The following is a 26,312-nucleotide window of genomic DNA, read 5'->3' as shown; positions in this document are numbered from 1 at the left end:
TATAAATATAAATATTATAGGACATTCTTACACAGATTGACTGAGGCCCACGGTAAGCTCAAGGCTTGTGTTGTGGGTACTCAGACAACGATATATATAATATATAAATACTTATATACATAGAAAACATCCATGACTCAGGAACAAATATCTGTGCTCATCACACAAATAAATGCCCTTACCGGGATTCGAACCCGGGACCGTGGCGTAGCAGGCAGGGTCACTACCGACTGTGCCAGACCGGTCGTCGATAATATGTAATTTATTTGTATTTATTACTAATACTATAAATTTTATAATTGTATTTTGTAAGTATACCATTTGTAAATATTTGCATACTGTTTAAAATAGTCGAAAAAGGTGATAGAATTTGTCTTTTACACTGTCACGTAATTTATACCCTTTTTTGTAAATAAAATATTGTTTGTTGGTTTTGTTTGTTTGTTTGTTTTTGTTAATATATGTATTTATTATAGATATAATAGTTAGGTACATATATTTATATAAGTCCCTATTTTTTCTATAACGTAGTCCAATAAAATCAAGTCTTTAGTGTTCTTTACATATCCCGCACCTTTTTTGGTCTCCTCTGTTTGGCCTAAAGGTTAACTGGTAGTGAATGCCATGTAGCATTAAGTCCGCCTTTAGTAACTGTATGTTTACTGTACAATAAAGTTTGAATAAATAAATGTTTTGTGTATTGTACATGTACACAATGGACATAAAGGGTAAATAAGGGTCCAAAATAGGTTATATAAACGGCCAGATATCAAAATCTGCATCCATGATTCAAGTGGTAATATTTCTTGTAATAAGCCATTCCTTGACGTAATGAAGTTAGCCTCAGATTTCCCTCGAGTCTGGTTGGTGGAATAATATTTCCGGGGATGAGGATAGCCATGAGAATTTAGAGAATACTGTGATTGCTAACTTACTTAGCTATTTTATTAGTGACATGGTTAAAATCAGACTTTTAGGGTAAACTCGCCTAATTCGGTGACACGCCTAATTCGGTGAAACCAAAAATCGTCTTTCGGAATAGTGCTTCAAAGCTTGTATCACCGAATTGGGCGTGTCACCGAATGAGGCGAGTTTACCCTACAACTAAAGTACTTTGCTTCCTTTTCAAATGTATTTTATATATATATTTTTACTATTAATAATGAGAATTTATTGAACAACATAAAACACTTAAATTAAAATCTTACAAATAAAAGATTTGCCCTAAGTCTTTGTTGTTGGGTAAGGTGCCCAGAAGGCTGGCCGCATTGCCCCGCTGGATAGCAATGCTGATCTGCTGAGCGAAATATTGGCCAGCCCTCGGACGCGCACTAGGCCCCCACGGTCCGACTATTACATTAAAAAAAAACAGTCAGTCGGGAAAACTGTCTATCAGTGATAGTTACAGATGGAATCCATCAATGCACTTACATTGTTGTAAGCGGAATTTAAGTAACATAATTTATAGGGTTAATTTTTGTATTACCTTAAACTTTAACCAGACCAAGATTTTGACATCTTGAAGACGCGGAACTAATAATATGACAGTTCGTACGTTAAGTTAGCTAACAAAAATAGAAATTCTTTGAATTGCTGAAAATTTTGTATGAATAAATAAAAGTAGTTTTTTTTAATTAAATGATATGAAAATATGTTCCTTAGGGCTTACATTAAACTTATAAACAATTTAAATAAATATAACACACTGTATAATTGAGCGCATAATTTAATCGGATAAAGGCTCCACTGACTTGGAAAGATAAGATTATGCAATTAGCCGCCGATAAATCTTTCGCACGTTTATGAATAACCAAAGACTAAGGACACAGCACCCGCTTACCGGGCGTAGTTGAGCGCGCGCTCACGGCGAAACAACACTTACAAGAGTTATGTGCTAGTGTTATTGTGCCTCAGTGAACTCAGTGACGATGGCTTCTCAGTGGATACCGCCCGATATAAGCCAAATATGTGCCGAAACAGAAGCGCCGTTGACTCAATGCTCCCAAACAGGACTACTCTATCTCACCCTTCTTGCTCAACTTTTCGGCCGCTCCATTGACGACGACGCCCACCCTAGAAGCAACCCGTATATAAATGCTCCCAGTTTTCAACCAAGTTTCATACCGCCAATGCAAGTCCCATTAGGGCCGACACCTTTAAAATTAAACCCGGAAATGAATGCACCTCCCTTAGGCCCTCTCTTGCAAAGTCCAGCAATCAATCAGTTTAAATTAATGAACGGCAAAAGTTACCTCATGCAAACGTTCTATTTAAAACCGGATAAACAGGAGCCTAAATTCGAATTCGGGAGGAAATTTGAACATCCGTATCCGAAGTTTGATAAACCGTTTGAGTTTGGATTTAATGAAAATAGATATTTTGATCCGGCTACCGCTGATTCTAAGAAAGTGCCTGTGGCTGTGGAGAGCAAAAGAACGAAACGCAGAAAGAAGAGACAGGCGCCAGAAGAATATGACTTCATCATAGTGGGTGCCGGCTCGGCGGGGTGTGTTCTCGCAAATCGATTGTCTGAAGTTAAAAAGTGGAAGGTAAGATTTGTTATTTCTATTTTTATTTGAGTCGCTTTATAAAGTCGTAAATTTGGAAATAGCAGCAGGAAAAATAAATTGTTTAACCGATTAAATCTATTTAAAGGACTATACAAATAGATTTCAGCTAAATTTGTAGGTATCTACTGTTTTAATAAAATTATTTAATAGGATTGTGGTGTAATCAATCTTAGTTTATAAGTGTTATAGCTTAGAGTAGGTACATATACATACTCGTACCTCTACGTTAATAATTATGTAGATCGGTGAGAGACTGAAATATTACAATATTTAATATGACATTAAACAAATTAATAATGATATATAATTAACGACAGATACATGGTTGCATTAAAAATAGTTACTATCTAACTATATCTCTATATCTAACAATAATTAGAAAAAAAAATCAAAACTGGGGTACCAGTCAATATTAGTCTAATTATTTAAACCAAAGAGGATCGAGTATTATAGAGAGTTACTGCCGAAGTAAAATGTGTAATCACAGTGCATAAACTGCTATCTGACACAGGCTTAAAACTTTTGAACCTCAGTTTTCACTATTTGGCACATATTTATCTTGATATGTGTTAAAATGTCAAATATTAATATTAGCGCCATCTAGCTGAGCGACCCCCAAAGGTGTAACGCCATCTAAGCCACCGTACCATTTTCTGTATGGCACTGAGGTACGTTTTTTTCTTAGACTTTATCTGTCCTGTTTAAACTAACCTTGGTCCGTGAATCATTCAAAACTCTTATTATGATCGTAAATTATGATACATCTGCAAATCTTGTGCAACATAATCTTAGCAAACGGGACAGAGGCGATACTAGTATGCAGAGCGCAGATCCTATTTCGACCTCGGCCCGACCCGGGAAAATCACGTTACAGCGACGACGTGTACTAACACGAGTTTCTAACACGTTAGACGATATCGAGAAAATGCGCTGGTACCTAAGCCTAGCGGTAAAAGCATGCGACTTTCAATCCGGAGGTCGCGGGTCGAACCCGGGCTCATACCAACGAGTTTTTGGAACTTATTTGCGAAATATCATGTGATATTTGCGACGCTTTTTGGTGAAGGAAACCGGACTAATCCCAATAACGCTTAGTTACCCCTTCGGGTTGGAAGGTCAGATGGGAGTCGCTTTGGTAGAACTAGTGCCTATGCCAAATCTTGGCATTAGTTTAACTAATGCCAAGCAATAGCGCAGCAATAGCGATATAATAACGTGAGTACAACCGTAGATTCATTAATTATTTGAATGTCTCACGAAAGTTTAACGTGTATACATTAGTTTGACATTCATTATTATCGTCACGACAATATACGACGCGTTGGGTGACAGGCAAGTTTTTATCGGGACTTTAAAATTTTGTTGAAAATATTGGCTGACATGCCAAATTGACCAGAGTGGACTATATTCATGTTTATATTTGGGCGGGCCAAAATCAAGCAAACGTGCCTACTTAGCGTGTCAAATGAACTCAGTAAAATCCACTGAGTTGTCCGTCTTTAATCGCAACTTGCAGCTTTTGGGCGTCAATTTTAAGTAAGTTGAAGTCAACAAAAACATTAAAAATTAAGTTACGTGATATTTAATTACAACAACACAAAAATTATTAACACTCTAGGGCCTGAGACATATTTAAAATCACAGGCAAGTAACAACTGTAGTAAAAAATCTAACACGCTCGGCCGCCATGTAAATAGATGAACTAGTTTCTTGCTAAATCTAATTTTGTGGGGCGGGCTAATCTGAAAACGAGAGGCGCGCCAGCGCCCCCAATGTACAACTCATGGTAACTACACAATTTTGTCAAAGTTCACTTATATATGAGAATGTCGAGAGTAAAAGTGAACTAGGAACAGCACATTGTCATGCAACAATGCCTTACTTTTTACATGGGAATTACCGCATATATGCTGTGCTGTGGGAGACTGCCTTGCGACATAATGATTAAACAATACACATATAATGATTTTATTACGCACTGGCTGCAAAGTTATTGTTAAATACCAGTTTAGAAATACATGACAGAGCAATGTAAGAAATGTGCAGTTAGAATCAAAAGTAGCACAGAAAACAACACTTCAGAAGTGAAATATTTTATAACAGACTAGTTTTTGCCTGCGGCTTCGCTCGCGTTAAATTCGATAATTGCGGAATGCTTCATACAAACTTCCACCCCGCATTTTAGAGAAGTGGGGGTTAGAATGAGACAAAAAATAGCCTATGACACTCTCCATCCCTTCAACTATCTCCACTTAAAAAAATTACGTCAATTCGTCGTTCCGTCTTGAAAGACAGACAAACAAACAGACACACACACTTTCCCATTTATAATATTAGTATGGATAATCAAACAGAGATGTACAGATGTGGTGCGAAAAGATTTGCCTTCGTATTGTTACGGAAACGTGTCATGCTATTTCAATCAGTCTCAGTACAAGATGTACTGACATTGACTGAACTAGCATGACAAATACGAACGTTTCCGAAGGAAACCCTTTTCGCCACAGATGTCATATAAACCATAGATCAAGCAAACGTCTACTTAGCGTGTCAAATGAACTCAGTGAAATCCACTGAGTTGTCCGTCTTTAATCGCAGCTTGCAGCTTTCGGGCGTCAATTTTTGTAAGTTGATGTCAATCAAAACATAAAAAATGCCTCGTTACGTGATATTCAATTGCAACAACACAAAAATTATGAACAATCAAGAGCCTGAGACATATTTAAAATTACAGGCAAGAAACAACTTCAGTACAAAATTTGACACGCTCGGCCCCTATACAAATAGATGAACTTGTTTCTTCTATATAAATAAACTTCTGTGCTTTTCGCACTACATCTGTATCTCTTATACATGTATATGTATATGTATAGGATAATAGACTATGATTCTGACAGCGAACTGTCCAGATTTATGTATATTTAGACAAGTTTTTCAGGATTTCAGATACTTTTGGTGCCTCGTTTCATCCGCTACTATTAATACTGACTTTACGTGAACTTTCAACGTTTTAATAATAACGAAAAAAAAACATTTTCTTGTTGAAATCTTTTATCTTACCGGATAAAGGGATCTCAAACCATTTAACATGAACGCTGAAGGAAATTCAGAAGACACGACGAGAAAACCCGTAAAGAAATAAGAAACTGCGTCCTTAAAAAGAAAAACTATTATTCTCACTCGAGATATCGTTTACTCAGATCGTCTTTAAATTAATATGTCCGTACTAAAGTTGGGCTTGCGGAACTATATCAACTAGATATGTACATTATATTAATAAACTAACTTTTCATCACACCAACTGGTAAAGGTTTACTTTGCTATTCGAAAGCAAAATTGCATTTTATCCACAAGAGTGCAAAGTAATTTCATACAAATTTTAACTTGATGTCTTATGCTGGCTGGTAGAATTTAACTATAAATTATGATTTTGAATCATAAATATTGCATTGATTGACGGATTTGATTTAGTCTGATGTTTTATAGTCAGTTAGTTTGTTCGTGTTGGTGTGGTGAAAATTTTGTGTTTCACTCGGCGGCAAAGTTTGTTTTACCTTCGTGCCGTGAAACCCTCGCAACGCTCAAGATTCCACTTTTTGAACCACCTGCTACGCTCGCGGTTCAATATTCCAATATTAATATTCTTTCGCTTGCCCCGGTATGAATATTGGCACGTGCGGATAAACAACGACTTTGCCCCCTTGTAAAACAAATAACTATTAGCGGCCCACTATTTGGTTGCCCAGGTACATTTCCATAGTGATACAACATAAACAGCATTTTAGTTTCAAAAAATATACAAAAACGTTATGTGTTAAAATTTAGTTTAATATATAAAGATTTCTAAAAATGATGTAAAATATGGGCAGTTTTAATACCTCGAATGGTGGAAAATGTTTATGGCACCGGCCACACCTTTGTTTACAACAATCCCGACTTATTCAAAATGGCGGTATACAGTCTGAATTACACTAACTTTGTGACTTCAACAGTGATAAGGTCAATACGGGTGTGTCACACGGTAAAGTTTATCAAGATTTTACATTTGGCCTGTTTGTGAATAAACAATGATCATTGTTTATTAATCAATACATTTACCATTAAACACAAGTAGCAAGTGGCAATAATTTTGATCTCATCTGGGTGACAATGGCACAAACGTTCACGAAACGAAACGCTCGTAGATATCTATCTCCATCGCTCTTGCGCATTGGCGCGACAGAGCCAGACTACCTTTCGCGGCGTTTCGTTTTCGTTTCGCGTCGCAGAAATGCCATTCGGCTACGGCACCTGATGTTACTCTTGTAAGTTTGAATTTAACTTTATGTCCACAACTCGTCAGTTTACCGGAAAAGGCTAAGTTGTAATGACGGGTCAAACATTTCACCACCGCCTTTCCTCCAGTCAACTGTAGTGTATGTGCGACAAGATAGCAACCTGTTACCGCAATATCACACTTTCCTATTCTTTCAAACCCTTATTTGCTAAGAACGGCAATGAAAATTGAGCGGTTTCATGTGTAACGGGTGTAGGTACGTTTTACCCCAATTTAGTTTGTTTGTCCCTTTCTGACGTATTGGTGTGATAGAAAGGGACAAACGAACTTTATCATCTTGATAACTTTAGTGAACGTTTACGAATAGGGGGTTAAGTATTTAATCCAGCCACTTCTATAAACGTAATTGTTTTCCTTGGTGTCACTTCCAGCACAACGCCTCTCCCGCAGTAAAACTAAAACAATGAGAGTTGGTCTCAAAGCGAAAAACTTGTACGATTGTAGTTTGTGAGTTTTGTCTGAACTGTATTCTCTTCCTCTACAAGCTTAGGTACTTAACAGTTGTAGGTACTACAGTGTAGTCTAAATAGGTTTGCAACAATTTTGCCGTAATAGTACTTTTATTTATTTATTTAATGTAAATGCTACCAGTGCTGCTTCGCCCCACTATGTAACTACAAAATAGTAACGTTAGAAAATCAATATAGTCCGATCAAGGTAGCTTTTTATGAAATTAGAATAAATAAATACTAGGGCCAACTTACACAGTTCTACCTGGCCCCAAACTAAACATATGTTAGACCTATATTGACCGGGATATAATTACATTTGATTTTTATCGAACTCCCGATATTTCGACGCAATTGGGTGAATCAACTTTTCTTTGCCAGCAAAATTTCGCATACTTTGACTACATGTGGTCAGAAAATTTAATTTGGATCTAGTGTAATTAATTTATACTTATTATATTAAAGACAGATATACAAGCTACGCAAAATGACATGTTTTTACAGGATTTGCTATTTTATAACTTTGTTTCGAGCAGTGACCCAGTGGACATAGCTGTCCCTCACTTTTGTATAAAAAAGTGTCTCTTCTTCTGGGTCACACATTGTTTTAATTTAAAACGATTTTTATTTTTTTTCTAATGTGGTGTGTAAAGTAAGGATCTTTATTCACGGTAGCCAGGTTAAAACTTACAAAAGTAGAGCTAATAATCAGTAAGGGCAATTCTTGAAAAAAACAAGAAAAAGTTGATTTTAGCACTTCATGCATCATGATCACAATTCGTAATGGAAATATGTGGATTTTTTTGTAAATGTAATAATTGGCGTTTATTGTCCGAGAAGACCGTGTTTTGTTTAAAGAAATAAACCTTAAAAAGTGTGTCTTAAGATCCATTCATTTCGATTTAAATGGGGTGGCAACGCGCAACACTGTTTGAGTTGAGGCGTCCATAGGTTACGGTGACCGCTTTACATCAGGCGGGCCGTATACTTGTTTGCCACCGACGTAGTATTAAAAAAAAAAAAAAAAAAAAACGCGTAATATTTTCCAAGTTAAAAGAAAAGAAACCTTAAAAAGTGTTTCTTAAGATCCATTCCTTTTCTTTTAACTTGGAAAATACTACGCGTTGGAAAATAGGTAAGACAATAACATTGCGAAATCGACATTGGAGTATCAATGTTTATCAGTTTGATGGCACGAGAGAAAGAAGGTTGCATGTTTCTTGCGAAGACCTTGATGATGAGGAAAGTCAAGTAATCAGTGTAATAAACCTGTCATGCTAATAAATTGCAATATTGCTATCTGTGAGGGTAAGTTATAATAAGTTTTTTGAATTTATGTGCGTAAATGTCATTTGATATTTGCCAGTCGGATTTCGGTGAAGGAAAACATCGTGAGGAAACCGGACTAATTCCAATAAGGCCTAGTTACCCTTCGGTTTGGAAGGTCGCTTTCGTAAAGCCTACGCCAAATCTTGGAATTATTTGTCAAAGCGGACCCCAGACTCCCATGAGCTATGGCAAATGCCGGGATAACGCAAGGAGGATGATGATGATTACACATCGAGTAAGGATCGCCAAAAATCTAGCGAATACTAAATTCGATGTAAAACACGAATGGACGAAATCTTGGGACCTAAAAATGGCGGGAAAATTGGGCTCTGACATTACACCTGGGTCTAAAATAATGGGATCAGATCTTCCTAGACGAGAATGGTGCAAACTTAACAGACTTCGTACTGGCCACGGTCGATGCGCCTATTACAAACACCGCTGTGGGTGGGTGGATTCTCCAGCCTGCGATTGCGGTGCGGAAGCCCAAACCATCCAGCACATAGTTCAAGACTGCCCTATAACACGCTATGCCGGCCCTCCCGATGACCTGATCACCCTGTGCGACGAAGCCACGAAATGGCTGACTGCTCTTAGTCTAGATATTTAAGTAAAATTTCACGTTCTATGTTTCTATTTTCTAACATGTATGCCATACGAATAAATATAATCGAGTAAGGATTTTTTCGGAGACAGGACGAATGACTAAGTATATTTATATCACAATGAGATTAACAATATCATGTATCAACCATAAACAAATACACAATACACGCCAAGAGTGGCACTGAAACTTAGTAGTAGGTAGTTCATGTGCTCTGTCCACCACTTTATGGGATACAGGCGTGATTATAATATATGTATGTACCTATGTATGTACAATACATGCAATATTATCTTCGACGAGAGAGAATAACTATTTTAAACAATTGAAAAAAAAAAACAATTTTAAGCAATTGTATTTTTTTTCTATAAATGGGAATACATATTCATGGCCACAGACTATCTGAGGGGAAGACGTAGGCTACGATGGAGCGAGCTCGCCCTGAAGGTGCCTGTTCAGCCCGTGATTTGGAGATCGCTAGATTTGTAGAAAATAATATAAATTTTAAATACTTTCAAATCTATTAGAGTTACATATACATACACTACGTCTCTTCAACCTGTAACTAATTTTAACAGTGACAATTGTCGACCGACACAGACATTTCGCATTTTATTGCCTGTCCAAAAAGTCTCTTTTCGACACAGAAATACGCATAATATTAAATTTTCATTGTCAATGTCACTGTGTTGAAAGACGCCACAAGTACAGTGTTGTAAGATTAAACCTACGCCTTCGATGTTTGCGTACCCCTCGCTCCTCGCAATATATACGCAGAATTGTAACTAGATCAAACAAAAGAATAAAACGGTTTCTTAGTCGAAAACGAAGGAATTAAACGTTTTCCAAAAAATAGGAGGATAACTATTTAAAGACCTTTTAGCCAACGATTCGGCCAGGTTGCACTAACCGTGGTCGCGGAAGACTCACATAAAGTGTTATAAAGGAAAACTGTTTCTATGTCGTGTTATGACGGCGAGCTATCGTCTGATCGCGTCAGTTGCATTTAATTGCTACATTGCTGCAACCGTTACACTTCAACGAATTCGTAACTATAATGTAACCTGTAGGAATCTGTAAAATGTATGCCCTCGCGCTTCACTACCGTGCCCCAGATTCGCATCCTATACTTAATCGTACTTTTCTTCCGGAACTGAATTGATGACACATAATCAGAGAGGATCGAGTATTATAGAGAACTAGCTTGGCCCGCGGCTTCGCTCGCGTTAGAAAGAGACAAAAAATAGCCTATGTCACTCTCCATCCCTTCAACTATCTCCACCTAAAAAATCACGTCAATTCGACGCTCCGTTTTGCCGTGAAAGACGGACAAACAAACTGACACACACTTTCCCATTTTTAATATTAGTATGGATTACTGTCAAAGTAAAATATGTATCACAGTGCGTAGACTGCAATCTCTCGACACAAGCTTAAAACTTTTGAACGTCAGTTTTGACAATTTGGCCCATATTCTTAGCTTGATATGTATTGTGTTAAAATTTCAAATATGTAATATTAGCGCCATCTAGCCGAGCGTTCCCCAATAAGGTGTTACGCCATCTTGGCCACCGTATCTTTTTTTCTATGGCTTTGAGGTACGTTTTTTTCTTAGACCTTATCCGTCTATACGGAGTACATAATTAACAGAAACGCCAATAGTTCGCTTCATCACAGTTTTTTGTCGCTATCGGACCTTTCATTAAATGCTGCTAAATCTATATTTATTTCCATCTAACTAAAGTAAGCAAAAATAGAAACTCTTTTGTTTGTGTAGATTAAGTGTTCATGGTCATGGTCCATTGAATCATTCATTAGAGATTGTTTATTTTTAGATAAACATTTAAAAAGCTAAATTTTTAGATAAAATTTATAAGGCTTACTTTACGGATATCCCGATTGAAGGTCCCGGCTGAGGTGACGGAATCCATACTAATATTATAAATGGGAAAGTGTGTGTGTCTGTTTGTTTGTCCGTCTTTCACGGCAAAACGGAGCAACGAATTCTCGTGATTTTTGAAGGGGTGGAAAGTGACATAGGCTACTTTTTGTCTCTTTCTAACGCGAGCGAAGCCGTGGGCAAAAGCTAGTATGAAATATTAAAAAAAATAGTTATTTTGAAAGGTTTATTGAGGCATGCCCTTTTAAGTATTACTCAAGGTATGTTGGGATTAGGGCTTTTTCCTTTTTTGGGGTTCCGTATATTAAAGGTTAAAACTGTCCGGACTGACGGCGCCCGTGCGTCTGTCTGTAACCAGTCTGTATGTCAGGAACTGTGATAGTTACATATTTGAAATTAATGTTTATGATGTATTTCTGTTGCCGCTATAACAGGAAATACTTAAAACAGAATAAAATAAGTATCTAAATAGGGCCACAGTATAATAAAGAGTACTAATATCGTCAGTATGGCCACTCGCGCTCCCCGCTGAAAGTGCCGCCCACCCCCTCTCGGTTACCTCACAGTTACCGCCTGTCAAAAACGTGAACAGTCGACCTGTCATATCTCACTCATACAAGCATAGTACGTGTTCACCTACACGAGCTTAGAATGTGTGCTAGGAACGCGCCTCTTTCATATATTTGATCACCAGTGTCCGAGATGTGATAGGGCTCTAATACAACAGACATGATTTTATCTGCTATTTTAATGACATGGTACGGAGCGAAATGGGTCGGACTTTTCGGTACTTACAAATAAATTTCTTAGCACAAAATGAGAGAGAAATTCCACTGTTTACGACGACATCGACATACGGAAAAACTTTACCTTGAAATGACAACAAACTAGGGATTTTCTGCTCACAAATATTGCACAAGACGACTGTTCTTTTGTTATTTATCCACGGTCAGGGCTAAAGTGAACGCAACAGCCTTTGTACTTAGATCAGGTTAAAGACAAGTTCCTTTTGCAACACCTTTCGCCTTTACATTTATTGGGTCACCACGATCTATTGTACAATCAACAGGAAATGAAGTGTGTTTAGTTAGTAGCGGCTGTAGCTAAAAACCGGCTAAGAGCGTGTCGGGCCACGCTCAGTGTAGGGTTCCGTAGTTTTCCGTATTTTTCTCAAAAACTACTGAACCTATCTAGTTCAAAACAATTTTCCTAGAAAGTCTTTATAAAGTTATACTTTTGTGATTTTTTTCATATTTTTTAAACATAATTATGGTTTAAAAGTTAGAGGGGGGGGACGCACTTTTTTTTCCTTTAGGAGCGATTATTTCCGAAAATTTTAATATTATCAAAAAACTATTGTAAAAAACCCTTATTCATTTTTAAATACCTATCCAACAATATATCACACGTTGGGGTTGGAATGAAAAAAAAAACCAGTCCCCACTTTACATGTGGGGGGGGGGGGTGCCCTAACAAAATATTTTTTTTTTCACTTTTTATTTTACCACTTTGTCGGCGTAATTGATATACATATTGGTACCAAATTTAGGCTTTCTAGTGCTAACAGTCACTGAGATTATCCGCGGACGGACGGACCGGTAGGAGGTATAAGGTAGGAACCCTTATAATTTCTTGACTACGGAACCCTAAAAAAGGTATTTACCTAACTAAGTGGACGAGGTGTTCAAAACGATCTGAGTCCCATTTCTCAAAACTGAAAGTTACAAGTTACAAGCGGAAGTCTCTTTCCAACTTGTCATATTAGATATTGAAAACCACTTGTAAATTGTAACTTGTAGCTTCGAAAAATTGGCCCCTGAACATAGCTTTATGACTCCTGGAGTGTTGGTTTTCAGCAGAAATATTTGACTTGGTCTTTGACAGAAGCCCAAAAGTCCCGACTCAAGATTTGTCAGCGAGCAATGGAGCGCAGCATACTTGGAGTCCACAGAACTTTATTTATATAGAAGAAACAAGTTCATCTATTTGTATAGGGGCCGAGCGTGTCAAATTTTGTACTGAAGTTGTTTCTTGCCTGTAATTTTAAATATGTCTCAGGCTCTTGATTGTTCATAATTTTTGTGTTGTTGCAATTGAATATCACGTAACGAGGCATTTTTTATGTTTTGATTGACTTCAACTTACAAAAATTGATGCCCGAAAGCTGCAAGCTGCGGTTAAAGACGGACAACTCAGTGGATTTCACTGAGTTGATTTGACACGCTAAGTAGATACGTTTGCTTGATCTATGGTATATATGACATCTGTGTTGGAGTCCGTAGAATCGATCGGATAAGGAACACGGAGCTGCGTTCCAAAACAGGTATCGCAGATGTTGGTGTTAAGGCAGCCAAGCTCAAGTGGGATTGGGCGGGACACGTCTGTCGGATGCATCCGGAGAGATGGGCCAAGGTAGCGATAGCGACCGAATGGGCGCCACAAATTACCAGAGGCCGAGGTAGACCAAAGATGAGATGGCGGAAAGACCTGGACTCATTTTGTGGCGGCTGGCGAGAGCATGCACATAGCCGTGACGAGTGGCGGAAAACAGGGGAGGCCTTTGCCCAGCAGTGGGTCACATTATAGGCTATTTGATTTTCATACCCTTGCGTATCAGCCGGCGTAGCCGAATGACAATCGTCGACGCCAAACGCCGGTCGAAACGCAGTCTAGCTCTGTCGCGCCAATACGGAAGAGCGATAGATATAGATACTCGTAGCTACGAAATAGATTTTATCGTGAGCGTTTGTGCATTTGGCTACGTACCAAAGTGTCCCAATGCACAAACTGCATAGACTGCATTTATGACGGCGTCTGGCGTCGCATAAATCGCGCGACCACCCGCGCGCGGTCCCGGGTTCGAATCCCGGTAAGGGCATTTATTTGTGTGATGAGCACAGATACTTGTTCCTGCAGAGTCATGGATGTTTTCTATGTATATAAGTATTTGTATATTATATATATCGTTGTCTGAGTACCTGCAACACAAGCCTTCTTGAGCTTACCGTGGGACTCAGTCAATCTGTGTAAGTATGTCCTATAATATTTATTTTATTTATATTTATAAATGCCATTCGGCTAGCAGGCCAGAATAAAAATGAGGGTCTGGGTACATTTAATGCTTGATATAATAGGTAACTGAAATTACAATCAAAATCCTATAAAACCTCAGATGTAAAAACAATAACGATTTGTAATATAATCATAATTACAGTATGCAGGTTGAAATATGTACAGTCAACCAAATGGAACCCTAGGCCACTACGGAACTATGTCATAGTGGCGTAGGCTTGTGTCGTTCACGAACTATGAACTGTTAGGAATAAAATCCCATCAATGACCGAAATGAACTGAATCTTTTTGTGCTCTGAGAATCGGTCTTTACTCATTTAGTTCAGTATAGGATCGGCGAGCGCAAGCGGTTTCGATCAAGAACGAGTGTGTGACTGCGCCGACCGCGAGCGAGAGCTACTTAGCAGAGCAACACAAAAACATCAAGGTTTCATATTAAACTTCGGTTACTTACCTTTCCTTTCGACCCGGAATGTTACTATCTGTGGACTATTCGTATCATTTTGACACTATTCGGTCCCATTCGTTCTGATCTTTCCGACCGCAGTGGTCGCTGGTCTGGCTGAACTAAATGAGCAAAAGACCTAAAAGAGCGAACTAGTTCGTGGGAGCGATTGAACGAGATCGGAGCGATCCGATCAACGAACGAACGAAACGGCGTTATAAATCACGTTGTAAGAAATCTCTTTCTGCTTGTCATTTTGACATGATTGTAGAGTGGCCTAGGGTTCCAATTGGTTGACTGTACCTGGCTCAGTTGTTCAGTATAGTAAAAGATTCGGTAACTTTTACTAATTATATCAATATACGAGTAATAGTATTTTATGCAACAGGCGTTTAAAGGAGGTCAAAAAAGACGAGTGGCAAGTATTTTTTGACTCAGTTAAACACCGTTGCATACAATACTTTTTGCGAGACCATGCACTTAGTTTTTAACAGTTTTCTTGAATAATTTTCGTGAAATTCACACTGTTTCCTGTATTTTGACGCAAAGGTTTGCACTGTCAGCTCAGCTGCCCGAAGCCTTCCTGCGCACGCGCTCAGTATCGTTATAACAATGCGTTGCCATGGTTACAGAGCCAAACAATGCGTTTTCAGTTTTTTCGATACTGTGCGCATGCGCGGAAAGCCGGCGGACGCTAGCTTTGGGGAATAGACTTTTATGTAGGGTTTTAGCGATCTATGCACGACCCTGTAAATGACGAATTACAGTTCGGGAGTAGAAAAAACATATTAAAACACTGTAATAACACACGTAATACAGAGCTGCATACAAATTTTCACACAGACCACCCTCACTGCACGAGTTTTTTAAACTAACCGTATCAGGGAGGCCATTAACTGAAAGTTTAACAAACTCATCTGGCTATGATGAAACTTCTATTGGGTGTAAACTACCAAAATTAAATTAATTGCTTTACAGTATAGAGTTTCCAGGACACGGGCTTGTTTACTTTATGATTGGTTTTTATGGCAGCTGTTTATTTTATGGAGGCGCTTGTGTCGCCGTTACTCCATCAAGTGCATCCGACGGAGAATAACGTATAACCGTAAATTATTTCACGACAAACCACAAAATTAAAATTTTGGAAAAAATCCCCGACATAGTGGATCGATTTTCATGAAACATTGCTAAGAACACCGACTAACTCAGCTTTTAATCAAAAAAAAAACAAATTGAAACCGGTTCATCCGTTCGGGAGCTACGATGCCACAGAAAGACACACATACAGACAGACAAACGGACAGACACATCAAACATATTATAACACCCCGTCGTTTTAGAAAGTTGTAACAAAGGTGTGAAAAACCTTTTTCACCACACCAACTGGTAAAGGCACTTTTTGCTATTCGAAAACGGATAGCACAAATTGCACTTTATCACCAAGAGTGCAAAGTAATTTCATACAAATTTTAACTTGATGTCCAAAGCTGGCTGTAGGAATTCACGTATAAATAATGATTTTGTATCAAATGTTAAATAAATTGATAGACTTGATTTAGTTTGATGTTTTACAGTTAATATCAATCAAACAATGAAGATATTTCATAGTGTTGCTGTGGTGAAAAATTTTGTGTTTCACTCGGGGGTAAATTTTATTTAACCTACGTGCCTTGAAACCCTCGCAACGCTGTAGATTCCATATTTTGAACCACTTGCTACGCTCGCGGTTCAATATTGCAATCTTCCGCTTGCTCGGATATCAAGTTTGGCACGTGCGGTTAAACACCAACTTTGCCCCCTTGTAAAACAAATAACTATTAATTGTTATAAACGATTAGGATAGAATCGGTCATGTATGTCATTGGTATTTTTTTTATTACTTATTCGAAAATATAACTTTTTTCCCCGCTAGGAGCGTTCGAAGTGAAAAATTTTCTTCTCAGCTAGGTCCTTATGAAACAAGAATATAATTATTTCCTCATGGGTGACATTTTATGCTTATCTACATAATCATTAGAAATGAAAAAAGTATGTAAATAAACTACCATTTACGATGTCTCGAGCTGCCTGAGAACAATATAAAATTACGTTTCTATGCGGTATAGCTATTATGCAAAATGGCGTCCTTCATGCATCGTTGACACTGACCGAGACATTGACCTAAACAGTTTACCGTGAGGAAATGCTGCCCGGCGTCGTTGGGAAATTCGGTCTGATCTTTAAAATGTTATGAATTGGCGTTTGTTATGTTACTTGGTTATATATGTTAATGATAAATATGGGCCATTTTTTTCAAAGTTGTCTACCCCACTTTTTTTTGGATTTAGATAAATATCTAAATATGGTTTCCATTCAGAATCGCGAGCTCTTTCAATCCTAATAGGAGAAAAAAAGTGTCACAAGGTTTTTTCCCATTTCGTTACCATTTTTTCATACATTTTGTATGGTGGTAACGGAATGAAAGGTTTGAAAAATGTATGAAAATCTTGGGACATTCTTTTTTCTTCTAGCTGGACCGAAAGACCTCGCGATTCTGAGTAAAGAATCGCGTAAAAAATGCCCATATTACAAAAAAGTGGGGTGGACAGCTTTGAAAAAAATGGACCACATAACTTTGTAAAATATCCACTAACTCTCTCCCCAGTTTAATATTAATATTATGTTTGAATTGGCTCGATGATCTACGCCAATGAGTTCTTTCATAATAACCTAACCACAAAATTAAAATTTTGAAAAAACCCCCGACCGCGACATAGTGGACCGATTTTCGTAAAACATGGCTAAGAACACTCCCGACTAACTCAGCTTTCAGTAAAAAAAAACTAAATCTAAATCGGTTCATCCGTTCGGGACCTACGATGCCACAGACAGACACACACACACAGACAGACAAACAGACAGACAGACAGAAAGACAGACGGACAGACGGACAGACGGACAGACAGACAGACAGACACGTCAAACTTCGTTTTTTCGTCGGGGGTTAAAAAATAGGCGCAAACGACGTATTTATATGTTACGCATGTTGAACATATTAACATTTATGTACTTATTATTAGTTAATGGAACACACTCAAAATGCAAATGGAGTCAATGAAAGTATGTAATTAACACTAGTTGGATCCCTTTCTTTGACATAATGATCAAAAGTCATAATGTAATGTAATGTATATTTTTTGTCAATTTTCACTCCTTTATGCTTATATTTTTAACCCCCGACGCAAAAACGAAGGGGTGTTATAAGTTTGACGTGTCTGTCTGTCTGTCTGTCTGTGTGTGTGTCTGTCTGTGGCATCGTAGCTCCTGAACGGGTGAACCGATTTCGATTTAGTTTTTTTTATTTGAAAGCTGTGTTAGTCGGGAGTGTTCTTAGCCATGTTTCATGAAAATCGGTCCACTAGGTCGCGGTCGGGGGTTTTTTCAAAATTTTAATTTTGTGGTTAGGTTATTTTATAATAGCCTTTGAAAATCCATACTAATATTATAAATGGGAAAGTGTGTGTCTGTTTGTTTGTCCGTCCTTCACGGCAAAACGGAGCGACGAATTGACGTGATTTTTCCAGTGGAGATAGTTGAAAGGATGAATAGTGATATAGGCTACTACTTTTAGTCTCGTTCTAACCTCCTCTTTCCTAAAATGAGGGGTGGAAGTTTGTATGGATCATGCCGCAGTTTTCGAATTTAACTCGAGCGAAGCTGCGGGAAAAAGGTAGTTGTTTTATAAACCAAAGAGTTCTTATATCCGTATACTCATCGCTTGGATATTTTATCCAATTCTGGAAAGTTAATCATTAGAACTCCATGGTTAGCGGTAGAACTATTGCAATCAGCAGGCTAACTTTGGTACCGCATTGGAACAGTATTGCAATAAACGTAAAATAGAGTCCTTTAAAGCATAGGCGTAAGTAGGACACTGATTCCAGAAAGTTTGTCGCGCTTGCAAAGATAATTCAAAACGCTGACAAAGCGCAAGTGAAGTGAATATGTATTTCAGAAGTTTATGGTGGAACATAATTATGAACATACATAAAGTCTAACCAAAAAGAGTATAAATAAAAAAGTAGCAAAATTGTATAGTCATCCCTTTCAAATCAATATGTGTGAGAAAACGGGACCACATTATTCTACTCTTTTTGGCCAAACTGTACATATATACGTAGCGGTCAAAATCAAAGTCCTCTTTTTGCGATACCATAATCGGGTAATAGAAAACAAACACGGTTTTACTATTTAACGTTTATTACATACATCGCCATTGACGACTTGTTTCGCGTCATACGGAGACTCTTCATCAGAGATAACATGAGGACTTGCGGCGGCTATACACCGAGCACGGGACGATGTCGTAAATAGCGACATAATAAGCGAGAATATGTCTCACAAACGTTGGCAGTCACCATTGAATGGGCCGTGCATTCGCGGCCGCCAGCATCTACTTGTAGTTTTGTGAAAGAATCGTGGAGTGAGCCGCCTTGGTAGGAGGAGGATTCAGATTTCAAAATTAATAGATTACTGATATGATGTCCCCTTGACATTAATCGTACCTATCTAATACTAGTATTAGATAGGTACGGGGCTAGCCCCGATGCATATGTTTTCGTCTAGTCAGACCATTTCTTGAGGTTCTCCTTTTTGTACAAAAATAATATCTTAGTTCAAAAATCATTAATGTTGCTAATACTAACGCCGTGGCTTGCGTGGGCGACGGTCGCGCGACGGCGATGCGACGCATACGAAATCAAACCTTATCGATATGGAAGTATGAGACGCGACGGCGACGGTCGCGCGACGGTTGCGCGACCATCGCCCACGCAAGACACGGCGTAATCGTTTATTTTTTAATGCCAGTATTGTACAATAACTAAATCTAAATACAAGAAATATCATTGATACTGAAAGGAAAAAAATGACGATTTTTATTTCATCTTTTATGGATGGGTATTACAATACATGCCAAATGTAAGGGGGTCAGAAGGAAGTAACTAAGTTCTGCTAATAAACTAAAAATAAATCTTCAAGTCTATGCATGCAGAACTGATATAGGAGAGGAGAACGTGATTAAGGCAACATTTTTTAAAGTATTTTTTTTTACAATTTATTTCACATGCAATTTTATTTTACAATCAAATTAAACTATATTATAGTACTTTTACAATTCTCATTACTGTGATCTGATATACCTACATGTGTAAACGTTATTAGAATAAACAAAATATGTCTGTATTACTAGACGAACTCTTTTGCATCGGGGCTAGTATGATATGATGTTGCGCTTATTAATACGATCGGGTAGTAATGAGATAACAAGTTAAAATTATAAAATCTAAAGAAAACCGCTCGTGGTTTAATAGATAGTGCTTATTGAGTCTCAGATTATGTAATAAGTTTTTTATGAAATACCAGAGCTTCATCCATCGATGAAAACCACAGCACAGTAACTCGAACGCTGATACAAGTTTGTCTCGCAAACTGGCGCTGGAAAATTGAGTTCCTCCGGCGTTTCAAACTGTTCGAATATTAGTTAAAAAGTAAAGAAGCGACCTATTTTATATTGGATATGCAGTTTAACTTCAAAGCTAGAGCAATTTGGAACCTGACACAAGCTCCGCATAGCCTCGTTGTACGCTAACATTGGTATTTACTTACTACAGGTATTTGTAGTTGAAATTCAATCTGCAACCTGCAATCGAAATTTTTGTATGGTATTTTTTTAGTACATGGGTTTACTCACAAAATGAGTTATAGCTAACTTTATTATAAGTTTTATGCTTATAAAATTAAAAGCCAAAGCGAATAGTAACGTAATGAAGTTGTTCAGATATACAATTTTAAAATAGTGATGGTTGACTTTATTCTCGGTTATTATTGTCCTGTAAAATATAAAAGAAAAATTCCAGAAAAGTAGTCATTTTAGTCATCATGCGTCATCAAGCTACGGGCAAGCACGAGCGAGATGAATGTCATCCTTTGGAATTTATCAACATCCTTTTTGCTTTATCCCGACATTCGCCACGGCTCAAGAGAGCCTGGGGTCCGCTTTGACAACTGATCCCAAGATTTGGCGTAGCCATTAGTTTTACGAAAGCGACTGCCATCTGACCTTTAAATGTGAAGCTCGGCTTCCTCGCGATGTTTTCCTGCACCGTAAAGCGCCTGGTAAATATCAAATGACATTTCGCACATAAGATCAGAAAACCTCATTGGTATTGGCATAAGTACAAATTGGCCTGACAGTGTTCAAACACGATAGTGTCTGACACAACCAAGGGCCGTGTAGTTTTTCGTTTAGTAAGACTTGTAATTCGAAATGGTGATAGAAATTCTAATTGGTTCATTATCAGGGTACGTAGCCGAATGGCACAAAGGCTCACGAAACGCACACGAAACGAAACGCTCGTAGCTATCTATCTCTATCGTTCTTGCGTATTGGCGTGACAGAGCCAGACTACCTTTCGCAGCGTTTCGTTTTCGTTTTGCGTCGCAGAAATGCCATTCGGCTACGGCACCTCTTCAGTAGAAGACCGCTAGCGTAGGGTATAGCGGCACTAATAGGCAACTTGACTGTAGGTACTTAAAATAAAATATTTTATACCATGCACAAAATAAAGCATCAGATAATTATAAGAAAAACAAGGACAGAAGTTATCTTTAACTCCAATTCATATTTTATAAATCAGATAGAAATATATTAAGTAAATCAGTTGACCGTGACGTCACTTTAGATAAACATGTGGTCTTGACAAGTACTGCCAGCGTAGAAATTGTTCCCAGTTTAGTAGAAATTTGTCATTTTCGAATTTTCCCAAATTCAAATTTACTCCAAAGCACCCTAATCTAAATGGGTGCCAAGTTCAATGGTCAGTCCTGAAAATTTATTACAATATAAAATACTTTTATTATGGGACCAATGCCGAGATTGCGAAAAGAAAGGCTGTTCCATAGAAATGAGCGGTGTCATGACAGTCGAGTCGAAATGTATGAAACAGCCTACGGCTTAAATGTAACTTGAATAAAATACAAATATCACAAATGCTCTTTTCAGATACTCCTTCTGGAAGCGGGTCCCGAGGAACCGGAGGTAACTAGCGTGCCTGCGCTGGCACCTGCATTGGCCTCATCAGTATTGACTGGGGCTTCCGAACGCAGCCAGAAGAGCTGACGTGTCTCGCTCAAAGGGGCCGGTCTTGCAGTTGGGTTAGGTGCGTACATCCAACATTCATTATATGCAGGTAAGGTACAGCGGGGAAAATCTGGACTAGGGGGCAAATGTAACTGGTCCATTTTTTCCATATTTAACAATGTTTGGGTAATTAAATAGTGTGTTATATATGGTAAGCGTGTTCAATGGATACATATAGAACTCTACATCATAGTGTAATAATGGAAAAAATGCGATCAGTTACAATTCCCCCAGTCGAGATTTTCCCCGCTGTACCTTATTTGTTTTTCTTGCATATTTGAAGAAAAACAATAGGGATGACGACTACATAAAAAAATGTCATTCTGTTTAGTCCGTCAGTTAGATCGTCCAAAAATACTGAACACATATTTTTTGCTTTTTCTAATTAATGAAAAAATACAGAGATATAGAGCATCAAACTTCCGGAGTCGGCTTGAGACGTCACTTCTAAGTAAAAATTGTACCTAGGCGTGACGTCACGCGAAACTTCAACGCAATGTACCGTCGTCATTTTTCGATTACGAGAAAAAAAAATACGTATCTAAAATTCTTTGATAATCTAACTGACGGACTAATTAGTTTTTTTTAGTCGACTCGCCTAATTAGGAGATCCGGTATCAAGATATAAGTATAATCTCATCTATTCAAATCGATTCGCAACTTATGTAGGTATGAAAAATCGCTCTTTAGTATGAAAACGACTACGCTTTGGGAAGCTGTACGCATGCGTGCTCTTGCGTTCATAATACTAACGAGCGATTTACCATATAAGATACTAACCGACGCGGATAGATGTGGTTACACCCTAAGAATAAATTTTTATTACTCTTATCAGTAATAAGACACTGGTCCCACCGCGAGCTAGTAAGCTATAAAAACGAACAAAAGATAAGCACTCCCGTGCAAATGAATCATGTGTTCCATGAAGAGACAAATTCGCCCGTTTCCTCAATGTAAGTCAGTCTTTGGAGACATTTTGATGTTTTATAAAATAGTACCTTAATATAGTATTCATAATCGGACTTGCGTTATTAAAAAGTTTGAAAGTAAGTCCATTTTTGCCTACATTAACCAATTTTAAAATTTTAAGTTTAATAAAAATAAATATTATAGGATATTCTTACACAGATTGATCACACAATACCTTTTACAGGATATGATACCAAAGACAAAATGTAGGTACCAACGAACGAACAAAGCCGTTAGCCCTAGGGTGTGGTAATGTCAAATACATAGTAACAGCCGCATGCCTTACTATTTCGGATAGGTACCGATATTCGAAGCGTGCGACTTTCAAATAGTAGGTCATGGGTTGATCCTGTGCTTATCTGTTTCTCGGAACGCGACGTGTGCGCGTGAGAATGAGAGCATTTGTGAGGAAATTGTGGGGCGTATTCTGATATTTCTGATTGTAATTTTAACAGTATAATATGATTAGCGCGAGAGTATGTCGCCGCGAGATAGACTACCCATCCTTATGTCTTTTATAAAATTAAATGAAAACGTGTGATCTATCTCGCGGCGACATACTCTTACGCCAATCATGTGCTAACCCTGCAGGTTATGAATTTTATGTGGATTTGTTAAGGATGACAATGACAGAAGTGGCATTTTGGTTGGAAGAAAATCACTTTCGATTGATTAACTGGGTTGGTTACTTTTCAGCTCTTGAAAAATGATGAGTTATTACAAGAGCAATAGCTCTTGTAATACTAGATTGGGTAATCTGTATTTATTGTATCAATAAATATATTATTATTCTTATTACTGATACGACGTAATAGGTACTAGTTCGTGTCTATTGTAAGAACTCAACTTATCACAACACTATTTTACAAAAAAATACCAACAATAATGACTACTTACTACTATACTTACTACTACTACTACTACATAATTACAAAGTTAAATATATTTGCAATAAAATATCCTGCATATTAAATTACTTACACTTATATAGTGGAGTATGTAGGTCAAATTGTACCAATTTCTGCGTTTTCCAATAATTTTTGTTTTACAGTGGTAAAGTGATGGGTGGCTCAAGCGCAATTAACTATTTGGTATACATGAGAGGCAACAGGAAAGACTACGATGGTTGGGCCGCTTTAGGAAACACTGGTTGGAGCTACAAAGAAGTAGGTCTCACATCAAGTAATTTGAAAATTTTAACAAGCAACTAATAGTCACTTAATAAAAAACATACTTACCGTCACTTAATACAAAACTTTTCCAGGTCCTACCGTTCTTCAAAAAATCTGAAAGCAATCAAGATATAGAAGGCAAAGACAAAACATATCACGGCGTAGACGGACCTTTAAATGTTGAACGGTTTACTTTCGCGGACCCTAATGTTGTAATGCTTGTTAAGGCCTTTCACGAAACTGGACTTCCTTTAGTGGATCTTAATGGACAAGAACAAATAGGAACTATGATAACCCAGACGACATCTAAAGATGGGGAAAGAGTATCAACAAATAAAGCTTTTATAAGGCCAGTAAGAAAGGACAGACCGAACCTTACAATTCGAACAAATGCTCAAGTTACTCGAGTTCTCATAGAACCTGCAAGAAAAATTGCCTACGGGGTAAAATATATTGAGGATAATACATTGAAAACAGCTTATGCCTCAAAAGAAGTTATATTGAGTGCAGGTGCATTAAATTCTCCTAAAATTTTAATGCTTTCGGGTATTGGACCCCTTGAAGAATTAAAGTTTCTGAAAATACCTATTGTCAACAACTTAAAAGTAGGATATAACTTACAGGACCACGTAACTACTAATGCTATGCTGATGGAGCTCACGAGTGCAACCTCAACTCTGGTGAATGGCACAAAACTGATAAATGAAATAAATAAATATAAAACTTCATATCACAAGAATGGACCTTTGGCAGCTACTGGACCACTACATATAACAGCTTTCATTCCTAAATATCAAACAGAAGATAAAACAGTACCTGATATACAGTTTCACTTTGATGGTAGAAATAAAGAAGAATTTTATTCAGACCCAACTGTTTACCTAGAGACAAATACCTTACCCTTCGCTTTTTACAATAGTATCAATGTTAGGCCAATACTTCTTTCACCTAAAAGTAGAGGTTACCTAACATTAAACAAAACAGATCCCGTACACGGTCAACCGTTAATATATCCAAGATTCTTTACTGAAAAAGAAGATTTAGATACATTAGTAGCAGCACTAAAGTTTGCCGTACAATTAGAGAGGACTGCACCATTCATACAATCTGGCACTAAGTTCATACGAAAACCTGTGTTAGCGTGTAATGAGTTCTATTGGGGGACTGATGATTATTTTGCCTGCTTATTTACGAGGTATACTGGAACTATTTACCACCCTTCGGGGACATGCAAAATGGGCCCGAAAAACGATGAAACTGCAGTAGTTGATCCGAGGCTTAGAGTGTATGGAGTAAGACACTTAAGAGTAGCTGACGCATCAATAATGCCAAATATAGTTCGTGGAAATACAAACGCTCCTGTTATTATGATTGGGAGAAAGCAGCGGAAATGATTAAAGAAGAATGGAGAGATCACTCTTAGAAGATACCCTAAATAAAGTTGCCATTTTATTCCTACTTTAATTATATGTACAAATAAAATTAGTGTGTATTTACAAAATGTCATCTTCTGCTTTCTTCTTGGATTAAGTTTCCTTTTACACAACTACTTACCTAGATACTGATCAAACTGACTGTAAGTACTGATAAAATTATAATGTTGAAAAAAATGTAGCCCATTTGCACCATTGCATTATAGATAACACCTACGATTTGCCACAGTAGATAGATTAATTCCAATTTACATACACAATATCTGGGCGACCGAGCTTCGCTCGGTTCTGTTTCGTATCCTTGACCTGTGTCGCCATCTACAGTGACAGTACCTACATCGAAAGAACTCTCAGTCTTAACAACACAACTACTCCACACGAGATGGCGCGCGTTTCGTCACAAAAGCTCAGAGTGTATTTTTCTATTCGTGTTAGCCTTGACCTGTGTCGCCATCTAGTCTTTGAAGTAAATAATACTTACATCGACCGAAAGACTTCTGTCTCAACAGTACAACTACTCCACACGAGATGGCGCGCGAAGAAAAACGCGTGAAAACTCGAAAATTCGCGTTTTCCGGGACCTAAGGATATGTTAGATCGATTTTTCACCCACGAAAACCCCCACATAACAAATTTCAGCGAAATCGTTAGAGCGGTTTCCGAGATCGTCGGTATAAATAAATAAATAGATAAATAAATAAATAAATAAATATACAAGAATTGCTCGTTTAATAGTATAAGATATACACAAACATGCACAGCTTTACTGTAGTGACACTAGTGACTGCTTACATCTAAAACTGTACTCTGAACTACTGATCAAGATACATCAAACCATATGCACAAAATCACA

At 37.7% G+C, this 26,312-nt stretch overlaps 1 protein-coding gene across 1 annotated transcript; it reads left to right on the top strand.

Annotated features, from left to right (window-relative positions):
- Positions 1 to 1,935: 1,935 nt before the first annotated feature.
- Positions 1,936 to 25,449, top strand: LOC125239082 (glucose dehydrogenase [FAD, quinone]-like). Its single transcript, XM_048146564.1, is given in 6 exon segments — positions 1,936 to 2,549; positions 21,748 to 21,823; positions 21,826 to 21,904; positions 23,906 to 24,020; positions 24,119 to 25,397; positions 25,400 to 25,449. Coding segments are annotated over 6 exon segments (2,019 nt in total). The 5' UTR covers positions 1,936 to 2,129.
- The last annotated feature ends 863 nt before the right edge of the window (positions 25,450 to 26,312 follow it).

Source organism: Leguminivora glycinivorella, chromosome 2 (genome assembly GCF_023078275.1).
Source record: "Leguminivora glycinivorella isolate SPB_JAAS2020 chromosome 2, LegGlyc_1.1, whole genome shotgun sequence".
Lineage (NCBI taxonomy): Eukaryota > Metazoa > Arthropoda > Insecta > Lepidoptera > Tortricidae > Leguminivora > Leguminivora glycinivorella.
The sequence above is the reverse complement of the archived record's forward strand: the minus strand, read 5'-3'. Positions and strand labels throughout refer to the sequence as shown.